Below are 11,466 nucleotides of genomic sequence, written 5' to 3' on the forward strand. Positions count from 1 at the left end.
CAAACTGGATTGAGGGAAAGCGCATCAAATAGGAATATTTCTCAAGAAGCTACGGTGTGCCTACAGATGGTGACTAATGTCACATGTAAAGGTAAAGGTAAAGGGACCCCTGACCATTAGGTCCAGTCGTGACCGATTCTGGGGTTGCGGCGCTCATCTCGCTTTATTGGCCGAGGGAGCCGGCGTACAGCTTCCGGATCATGTGGCCAGCATGACTAAGCCGCTTATGGCGAACTAGAGAAGCACACGGAAACGCCATTTACCTTCCCGCCGGGGCGGTACCTATTCATCTACTTGCACTTTGACATGCTTTCGAACTGCTAGGTTGGCAGGAGCAGGGACTGAGCAACGGGAGCTCACCCTGTCGCGGGGATTTGAACCGCCAACCTTCTGATCGGCAAGTCCTAGGCTCTCTGGTTTAACCCACAGCGCCACCCACGTCCCATAATGTCACACGTACCTGGCTTCAAACACCAGTGGTGGGAGTGCACAGGAGCCAGAGTAAGCTGTCATGTATATGTAGCATATGTCTCTCGGTGTCTTTTGCAAATGATTTTACAGTGCACTAGCTCAAGTTCAATGAGGCTTACTCCTGCATAATAGCAGTTACAGATAGGTAGCCATGTTGGTCTGCCATAGTCAAAACAAAAAAATTCCTTCCAGTAGCACCTTAAAGACCAACTAAGTTAGTTCTTGGTATGAGCTTTTGTGTGCATGCACACTTCTTCAGATACCAAGAATCTGAAGAAGTGTGCATGCACACGAAAGCTCATACCAAGAACTAACTTAGTTGGTCTTTAAGGTGCTACTGGAAGGAATTTTTTTGTCCTGCATAATAGGTTTGAGCAGTGGCGTAGCGTGGGTTGTCAGCACCCGGGGCAAGGCAAGTAATTTGTGCCCCCTAGAGTGAGTGAGCCAGGTAGGGGCAGAGAGCTGCGCGTACGAGCGCCCCCCCCAGATGTTGCGCCCGGTGCGGCCGGCCCCCCCTGCACCCCCCACGCTACGCCACTGGGTTTGAGGCTTTCATTCCATAAAACGCCAGCTATGCCCCAGTCCATTTGTAGACACAGAATCTTCCTGATGGCTAGTGACAGAGAGGGGGCCATAGCTGTGTTCTGCATGCAAAGAGTCGCATGTTAAATCCGTGGCAACTCCAGGTAGGAAGATGCCAGGGATTCCTGACAGAGAGCCACTGCCCTACCAGTGTTTACAAAACTTGAGGTGGGTGACTAAGCATCTGACAAGGTACAAGGTAACTTCTTATGTTCCTAATAGGCAACTAACAGAATGAACTATTTTCTGTGTAGACAGGGTGAACTACTCTACAGGTATGATTACTTTCACTGCTGGGTGTGTTTGTCTGCCTTTTAATTTTCCCAGTTTTTCTAAAAATTGTAATCAAACTGCCCTCTTGTGCCTTGCTTGTGTTATTACATACACATCTAAAATGGAATAGGGCTACACATTAGTTGCACTCCTCTTCCTGCTCTGCTGCATAAATGAAGACTGGACAGTGAAGCACAAGTGGGCCTTTCAAGGCTGTGAATACAGACGGGCCAATCTGACAAGGCAAATCTATGTACAGGAGCTAATAATGAATGAATGCAAGGCTTTTATGTGCATAGCTAATAATTGACAAATGCCCCATCACCACCACAATCTCCACCTGGGTCCCTGCTGTACAGTCTGGATGCAACTTTTTGAGGTGTCCCCATTATGGGTCACTCAAAACACAGCTATTGTTGAGAGCAAAGGTGTTGTAGCGGCTAGTGTGATGGGCCATGGGTTCAAATCCTCCCTGGATGATTGTTTTGGCTTTGGTTCTTTCTTTCAGCACAACCTGCTTTACAGGTTTACGAGTATTGAAGGGAGAGAGGAGGACAGACCATGTATATTGCCGTAAATAAGTTTTCCCAATGATTAGAGTTGTATCATGACCTATTTAAGGGAAAGCTGGCACGATGTGTTAGCTAAAGCTATGTACACATTTCCGGCTTAAAATGCATCTAGGTTGTTCTTTCTCTCAATTCGGACCCAAAGCAGGCTTGAAGGTAAAATACATCAAAAACACAAAGTATTTGACAAGGAACAAGAAGAAACAACAGGATAGGTGTGAATTGTGGCTAATGTCGTGTACACCGCTGCTTCCCTGGACGTTGAGCAAACAGATGTGCGTGCATAGCCTAAAAATGTGAACTGGGAAGTTCCTGGTTCCAGCATCACTTCAACCATGCCCTCCAGATGTTGCTAGATTCCAAACAGCTGGAGCTGATGGGGGCTGGGGGCTCACTTTGGATGCCTCCCCCTCTGCTCGGCTAATTGGGTGGAGAAAAGCCAATTGCTTGGAATGCAGAGGGCTGGCAAACAGCGCCCCAAGGGCGTCCTTGCTGCTGTGGAATAAGCGGCAGGGCTTCGTCCCTGCTCCTCCACCAGCGGACATAACCAAACACCCCATCGATCCAAAGAACGGTGGTTGCCGGTGGAATAAGACTGCTGTTGCCATCGGAATCCTCAGGACTCCCGTTCTAAAAAAAAAAACAGCGCGGTCTGAGCCAGCTTTAACAATTCTGACCCTCTTCTGTTTCCGTAGCCCAGCCCACCCACCTCACGTAAGCCGGGTTCAATTACCCGGATGCGGAAGTGCTTGCTCTTTTCTCTCTCGGGTGCTGCGGCCGAGAAGTTCAGCAACTCGGTAAGAGGCGTTTGAGATCCGGCGCCATCCGCGGTAAAGCTAGATTTGGGGACCCGGTAAGAGGGTGGTGATGGGGCGCGGGGGTCTTGAGGGCCTGGCGGCGGGGGAATTGGGGGAGGGCCTAGCAGAGATCCGGCGGCCAAGACTGTTTAGCGCGCAGCGTCCGAGTAGCCTCTTCTGCCATTTTGATTTCTCTCTTGCAGGTAACACTCGCCAGAAGCCGTCGCCATGGTGAGTGAAGCGGGAGAAGCGTCTCTCTCCTCCCCCCCCCCCCGTCTATTTCCCTCAAGATTCGGGCGGAGGTCTTAGAAGTATCGCGAGTTAAGGGGAAGGCAGCCGGTTGTAGAGAGACTTCTCTGTTTAATAGGGTTGGGGGAACACGTGTGTTTTGCAGCAAGCATGACTATCATTCATACGGAAGAGGGGACACAGTGTGCGTGTCCCGGTAGCTGGACATGTTTACTGTTGCCCTTTTTGAATAATAATAATAAATAATTATTTATACCCAGGCCATCTGGCTGCTCTGGGCGGCTTCCAACAAAATATTAAAAATACATTCAAACACCAGTCATTAAAAACTTCCCTAAACATAGAGCCTGGCCTTTAGATAGCGTCCTTTTCAAAGGGCTTTGGAGCCCTTTTGAATGAAACCAAGAGTGCCTCTAGCCCAGCTTCTTATTCCTAGCAGTGGCCAGCAGGGTGCCCACCAGCAGGTCTCTGAAGATGTCTTTTTAGGGAGCCTTACTCCTCCCCAGTTCTTCTGCAGGCTTGAAATCAGGAAGGCTCTTGAAAAGAAAACAATTTGTGTTTGCAGTTCCTCAAATTCTGCACGCTTACAAGCTATCTGCTGTGGGTATTTGTTTGAGATGGGTTTAAGTGCCAAAGGAAAAGAGTCTAGGCTGCAGAGCTAAGAATTGAAGATACCATATATTTGTACAAGGCATCAAGCTCATATTTAAGGTTGTATTTACTTAATTACAGCCTCGCAAAATCGAAGAGATCAAAGATTTTCTATTGACAGCCAGAAGGAAGGATGCAAAATGTAAGTAGCTGTTTATGACTTAACTGTTTTGTCCCTGTTTCTTGATCTTTTCCTGGAGGGTTTTCCTGTCTAGATTCCTTCTTTATTTTGGCTGGTGCTAAAAATGTAGCACAAATTACTTGGAGTTGCATTATTTATTATGAAGTGGCAGCACTGCGCATTCTGCCCTTTACTTCCTACCATTCCCAAGTCTTGGGCAAATATACTGTTCTTGCCCAAGACTTGGAAATGGTACAGAGGATTAAAGATTAAAGTTACTAGCCTGCAAGAAATAGTGCTATCTTGTTGGACTAGTAGAAAAGGGAGTCTTCCACCCCTTTCTGTGTTGGGCATGGAGAAGGAAAGTTCTCTCCACTGGCAGCTGTTTGGTTTTTATGCCAAGCATAGCGGAGGGTTGAAATTAATAATAATAATAATAGTAGTAGTAGTAGACTGACCTGTATCCATAAGAGTGTTTCACAGGATAAAATTACAACATAAAAACACAAAATACATAATCAAAAGTAAAGCACAAACAGCCCAATAACCCCCATCACATTTTAAAGGGGCATTGGATGACAATCAACCAAAGGCCTGGTTAAAGAGGAGAATTTTTGCTTGGTGCCTAAAGGTGTATAATGAAGGGCAGGCGAACTTCCCTGGGGAGAGCATACCACAAGACTGCTCCAAGTCCACCAGCCTGCTCAGTCATATCCATTACTAGATAAGGACTTTAAAATGCAAGGGTCATCTAAACCCTGCAGCTAATATACCTAGAATTTCCCAGTATGGGTGTACCACATATACAAAGAGAAAAGAATATAGAGAGCGTCCCAGCAGCAGGCTGGCTTACCAGCTGCACTACAGCTTGCCAGAAGAGGTGATATCTGCATGGTACAAACACACCGGTGGACCAAGTCTGGTGCTGTCACTGGTGCATTTGCAACTTGTCCTCTTCCAGTAAGCTGCACTGCAAACCAAAATACAGTGGTACCTCAGGTTAAGAACTTAATTCGTTCTGGAGGTCTGTTCTTAACCTGAAACTGTTCTTAACCTGAGGTACCACTTTAACTAATGGGGCCACGCGATTTCTGTTCTCATCCTGAAGCAAAGTTCTTAATCCGAGGTACTATTTCTGGGTTAGCGGAGTCTGTAACCTGAAGCGTCTGTAACCCGAGGTACCACTGTACCAGACAGACTCATAATATTACTGTGTGCAATGATGAGGGTGGGAGAAAAGTAACATAAATCTGACCAAGTCAAACATTTTAATCTATTGTAATCTATTGTCATGTCATGTCGTGAATGCGCTTTCTGGATAGAATAATTCAAGTTCTAATTCAATACCTAAAATAGAGCATAACTTTGAACTTTTTAAAAAGTAAAATGATTGGCAATATGAATGAGTGCGTATCTGTTCCATAAAAGCAAATTGTTTTGACATGGCTCCCCTAACCCCCCAGATTTGGAGGTGTTAGCAGGATTTGGGTTATGGTGGATTCGAGGTGCACAGTTCTTTTGAAGAAGAGAAACCAAGGTGTTTTTAAACAACAAACTTTTCTATAACATCATAATTGTAACATTTTTGCATTTTAAAAAATCCCAGTGATATTTGTGGTGAAGCCAATGGTAGTTGAAGTGTCTTTATACTAGCAATATTTTGAGTTTCTTAAAACAAACTCTTACAAACAGCTTACAATATAAATTGTTTTTATTTTACCCATTCGTACCCATGAATGATTACAGTCTGGATTAACTGCTACATGACTAACTGAAGCAAGGGAAGTTAAATTCCAAGTTGTTAATGCACATAGGAAAAAAGTTTTTCTTCTCTAATAATCCTAGAACATCCAACGAGGCTGAACATTTGAAGATTCAGGACAGGCAAACAAAAATACTTCTTCACACAGAGCATAGTTAAACTATGGAATTTGATAGTGATGGCCACCAACTTTGATGGCCTCAAAAGAAATTGGACAAATTTATGGAGGTTTATCAATGGCAACTAGCCATGATTGCTGTAGCCTTTCTCCCCTGTTGGAGGCAGTATGCCTCTGAATACCAGTTGCTCAGAATCACAAGTAGGGAAATGCTATTGTCCCCAGGTTCTTCTTGAGGGCCTCCCATAGGCTTCTGGTTGGCATTGTAAGATCAGGATGCTGGAGTAGATGGGCTATTTGCCTGATTCAGCAGACACTTCTGTTGTTATGCTAGCTAGTTTATCCAAACTAGAGCCGTTAACCTGTGAAGTTTTCCCCAGTAGTAGATAATTGAAGTTCTAAATTATTGTAGCTATTATGGATTCTCTGTATTTCTCCTAATGCTGGCTCTGAAATCATGTGGCCTGATAGTATATATAGTTTGCGCAGAACTGAGTTTTTAACTGTTCATCTTGCGTAAAAAAAATCAGGAGTAATGTATGCAAAAGTGTTCCATTCTGATGGCATAGCACATTGCTTTGTATTCTGTTAAGCTAATGCTTAGTAGTTCTTTGCTAAATAGCATCAAATAGACTTTCATATCGAGCTTAAAGAACAGCATAATTTTCTAAAGTGTGTGTAACCTCTGGTTTTAAAAGCAGCACTTACAATTACTTGAATTGCGAGCAAAGCAAGAAGGTTGTACAAGTGCCTAATTAACTATGAATGTGCTTCAGTTTTCACACTTCTGAAATTAATGTAAATTGGATTTTTCACTGTTCAGGTGCGCTTTATATACGGCATGGAATTGAAAATAACCCCTCTGGTGTCAGAGTGCATAAGAGTCAGGTAGAAAGATATCATTGCTTGTGAAAGATATGTGAAAATTATAAGCAGTTTGTGCTTTTGGAAGTTTAATGAAACTTGACACCCTAGCCAATTTGCAAGATAGTTTTGGTTAGTATCTTTTGAAGTGATGCATTCAAACCCATACAACTTTATGTACCCAAAGAGCCGCTCAGGACACCGAAATCTGATTATAAATGTTCCATGAAGATCATTTCTAGAAAGAAACTTAAATTCACATTATGTCCAACTCGCCAGAATCCAAGCACCTTTATACAATTGCTCACACTGATCTTGCTACCTACTTCTTTGTAATAGATTTGGAGAACAGAAATAACAAAGCAAAGCTGCATAAGTCTGTAAACATTAATAATTATTATCATTAAGTCGAAACTTAATGGATCAAATAATAGCACCAGTCTGGAATTTGGTTAGCTTTTGTGTATTTTTTTATGTACGTGTCTTTTTAGAAAAGCTATTCCCTGATAAACAAGTTTGTTTCAATATTAATATAGTGAGGGGCATTGTCGTGGCGGGAGACTACATGCATAGGAACAAAATAAATGGCAAAATGGCACTGAAGTACAGATGTCACTTGCTTGTACTCATTATGGGATAAAGCAGGATTTAATCAAATTGTCTTTAAAGGAGAGTGTATCGTACTGGGCTCTGATTCTGGATAGCCTATTGCTTAATATATTAAGGGTATGTTGCTAACTTCAGTGTTATTACATTGTAGCTGTCAAGATCAAGAAGAACAAAGATAACGTGAAGTTCAAGGTCCGTTGCAGCCGGTATCTGTATACGCTGGTCATCACAGACAAGGAAAAGGCTGAAAAACTGAAGCAGTCTCTTCCACCAGGTAATTGAACCATGCAGGAGATTGTTAGTCATGGGAGAAGACTTGGGTGGTGGGCAGAGTAGCATCTGGTGCTTCCTGATAGTAACAGAAGGTGATGGGTATTCTCATGTGTATCATATAAGAAGATCCCCCTTTGAAAGCAACCATGTATGTGACGCCATCCTGTAAAGCAGGGGTCAGGAACCTTTTCTGACCAGCAAGATATAGATCTCCAACCCTGATGGGGCAAATCTAACAGGCTGCCCACCTGTTAGTCACTATGATGTCAGGTGATGCTGTGCTTTGAAGTCCCAATTGTCAGAACTTCAAAGCGCAGCATGGGGCCTGATCCAGCTCAGCCCCTCCCTATCTCAAGAACCCTGTTTTGGAGTGTTATGGGTACCGCCAATGTGGAACCCAGTGGTGGCACTTGCACCCATTTGGAAAATTCTGGTACCGCTAGGTAAAGTAACACATTCAAACCCCTTTCCCCCTTGCATGGTGTGAGAGGAAGGTTGAATCATTACTAACTCCGTTTCAGTTGTGCCGTGAATAGCTACGCTTTTTGGTTAACAAATCCACATTTTTCTTTGTGCCGCATTCTTGTACATGTAAAAACAAGCTGTAGTTTGAAGTGTTTGATAGACACGGATTCAAGAGTTGCATCAATTGGGGGCAGGAATTCAAAGTGCGGAAAAGGGGACACCATTCCCTCAGTCGTGCATTCAGCAGGAAGTGTTGGCCTAATAAGGTTGGCTTTTAAAGACTAGTCTAAATGTCACTGGCTTACAAGGAAAACTACTGGACAGAGTAAAGACACTTTGGATATTCAGTGACATTTCATACTAAGCCACAGTAGCAGTTCACGTATGAAAAGCCCTGTGAGTGTTCAGGTCACCTGGTTCACAAGCCTGAAAGTCATGCTTCTTTGCACGCTCAGACCTGCTAATAAGCTTCGGCAGCTTGTATCTGGGATATAGATGAAAACCTCTGAGGGTTTGCCAGCCTGATGAGCAGAAGTAATGAGATCAGAATCTGTCTCTTCAGTTTCTCAGCCTCTTTTTCTCCCTTCTCTTTAGGTTTGGCTGTGAAAGAGCTGAAATGAACCAGTCATGCTTGAAATCTTGGCCGTGGATTGTAATAAAGGACTGAACTGTTCTTTCTTCTTGGTGTCCTCTTTTTTCCAAAGGGAAGCATGGGCAGGCTACTGTTTAAGCAGCATTGTTCCTTAGAGGGTAGCAGCTACCTGTCTTCTGCAGGGACTGTGTGCTCTTCTCGAGAGAGGAGGTGTTGTGATCTTCAGTCAGCTTGCTGGTCCCCTCTTCATCAATCTCAAATTGAATCCAAAAAAATAATGGGGTGCTTTCAGTAATCGCTAATAGCTATTCTGGATACCAGTAGAATATATGGCCAACAGTTTGAAGATTTAACAAGCTGATAAACTTGATACACTGCTCTTTAAAATTCCAGAGTTAAAAGATCTGCAGAAAAACACAAGAACTAGCACCCAAATTCAATATGTTTCACAAAACAGGCCCCAGGACATTTGCAGAATCTCCAGTGTGAAATCCATGGGCTTAATGGAGGAAGAGAGAATGTTCATTTCTAACTTGGGAGTTGGGTTAATTGGGACTGTTCCATGTACAATCTGACCCTGCTGCTCTCATTACAGCGACAGAGTTGAAGAAACACTCTAATGCGGTTGACATGTTTTATCAAGCATATGGAATAGAGGCATCCTATGTAGATTCTGCTGGAATAAGTAGCATGTGATCCTTGGCATCACATACTGATTCTGATATCACACTATTTTAGTGGAGTCTGCTGTCTAAAGAGACTTGTGATCTACCAGGGAGGAAAACATTAAGCTCTAACATGGCTCATTCTAAATGGCCAGAAAGTATAAAATGTTACTAATACCACACTAAGGTTGAAGTGGCTGGTTTTTGTTTTTTTAAAAGAGTTTTAAACGCTAATTTCATTGGCTCCAGTTCTCTTGCAAGCCCCTTTCGGGCCACATATCCGTTGCACCTGGGAACAGAGACAAAAGTAGCAGAGCAACAAGTAAATTTTACTTCTGTACAGTAGCCTAATTTCTGCATACACTTGTACGCTCCTTTCTATTCTCCATCCAGGCAAAAATGAAGGGCATAGCATGGGGAAGATTGCATGACATCCAGAGGGCTAACGGTGACTGGTTGGTTTGTATACCTCCCCTCATCTGTAAATATCAGGGAGGTGCACAACATAAAACTAAAATGGGAAAACCACAACATAGAATCATAGAGTTGGAATAGACCACAAGGGCCATTGAGTCCAACCCCCTGCCAAGCAGGAAACACCATCAGAGCACTCCTGACATATGGTTGTCAAGCCTCTGCTTAAAGACCTCCAAAGAAGGAGACTCCACCACACTCCTTGGCAGCAAATTCCACTGTCGAACAGCTCTTACTGTCAGGAAGTTCTTCCTAATGTTTAGGTGGAATCTTCTTTCTTGTAATTTGGATCCATTGCTCCATGTCTGCTTCTCTGGAGCAGCAGAAAACAACCTTTCTCCCTCCTCTATATGACATCCTTTTATATATTTGAACATGGCTATCATATCACCCCTTAACCTCTTCTCCAGGCTAAACATGCCCAGCTCCCTTAGCCGTTCCTCATAAGGCATCATTCCCAGGCCTTTGACATACTTAGTAAAAATAAGAACAACCACAACCAAATTTAACAACGCATTTCAAATGGCATTAGATGTCAATTAGCTAAAGGCCTGTTTGAAAAGAAATGTTTTTGCTTGGCACCTAAAAATATATAACGAAGGCTCCAGTGGAACCCTGGGGAGAGCATTCCACAAAACGGGAGCCACTGCAGAAAAGGCCCCGTCTCAGGCTGCCACCCTCCCAACCTCTCATGGAGGAGGTACAAGAAGAAGCGCCTCGGAGGATGACCTCAGTTCCTGGGCTGCTTCATATGGGGAAAGGCAGTCCTGAGCCGTTTAAGGACTTACAGGTCAAAACTCAGATGTTGCATAGTGCCAAATACAACTTGCAGTAGAGTTTTGGTTTCTGTCTCATCTGCAGCTGGGGAACAGAACAGGCCTGATTTAAGACTGGATTTATCCAAGAATGCCTGAGAGCTCATTTTGAAAGACCTAGTTAACCCTAGAAGTTGTTAATGGATAAGGACATTGCTGCTCCAGAGCATATGAAAAAAATGCATTTCCAGCAACTCCGATCTGCAATTTGATGCTAGATCTCTGTTCACCAGGTGTGTGTTCTGAGTCATTGCTAGTGGGGAACCCTATTCACTCCAGGACATACATTTCCTCATGGGTAATGGGGGGGAGGGCTGCATGCCAGGGGCAAAACGCTTTGGTCAGACTACACCATGCTTCATCCATGCAAGCAAGATGCCTCAGCACAGTTTAAGGACTCGCTCCAGCAAGGTAAAATCTCTAGAAGGCAAAAAGGAGAGTGAGTGATGGGTATGGCTAGGGCAGGGAAGCGTTCTTAGCCAAGAAAAAAAAAATGAGAAGTAATTGGGCAGTTTATAAAGATCTATTGGAAGAAAAATAAAACAACACTAAAAAAAATTTGAAGAAATTAGGACACATCTGACTGACTGGTTGCAGTATTTTCAGCTAAACGAAACATTTCGAAAGGATAAACAGGATTCTCCAGGGAACTCTCAAGATTAGAAAAAGACAATACAAATAAAACACTCATATGTATAAACTTCTTGACTGGGAGGTCGAGGAAGAAGTGAAATCTGTTATGGTGCAATGGACTAGAGACTTTGGCTACAACATCCAGATGGAATCATGGGAGAGGCTGTAGAGGGAGGGCCTTAAATTTACAGCTTGCTACGATTTGAAGGAGAACTGCATGAAGATGCTTTACCGATGGTATTTAACGTCTGTAAAACTCGTTAAAATGTATAAAGCTAAATCAAACATCTGTTGGGGAGGCGGAAGGCACCATGATCCATATGTGGTGGAACTGTAAAAAAATTAGGGATTTTTGTGAAATAACTTACAATGAACTTTAAAAAAAATGTTTAAATACTCCTTCCCAAAGAAGCCTGAAGGCTTCCTACAAGGCATAATGAATAATGAAATCCCAAAAAGATTAAGGAAAATATTCATGTATGC

At 43.3% G+C, this 11,466-nt stretch overlaps 1 protein-coding gene across 1 annotated transcript; it reads left to right on the top strand.

Annotated features, from left to right (window-relative positions):
• The first annotated feature begins 2,564 nt into the window (after positions 1–2,564).
• On the top strand, positions 2,565–8,477 carry RPL38 (ribosomal protein L38). Its single transcript, XM_028714028.2, has 5 exons — positions 2,565–2,692; positions 2,896–2,923; positions 3,674–3,734; positions 7,218–7,340; positions 8,399–8,477. The coding sequence occupies exons 2-5, from the start codon at positions 2,921–2,923 to the stop codon at positions 8,422–8,424; spliced, it is 213 nt and encodes a 70-aa protein (XP_028569861.1). The 5' UTR covers positions 2,565–2,692; positions 2,896–2,920; the 3' UTR covers positions 8,425–8,477.
• Positions 8,478–11,466: the final 2,989 nt, after the last annotated feature.

Source organism: Podarcis muralis, chromosome 2 (assembly GCF_964188315.1).
Source record: "Podarcis muralis chromosome 2, rPodMur119.hap1.1, whole genome shotgun sequence".
Classification (NCBI taxonomy): domain Eukaryota; kingdom Metazoa; phylum Chordata; class Lepidosauria; order Squamata; family Lacertidae; genus Podarcis; species Podarcis muralis.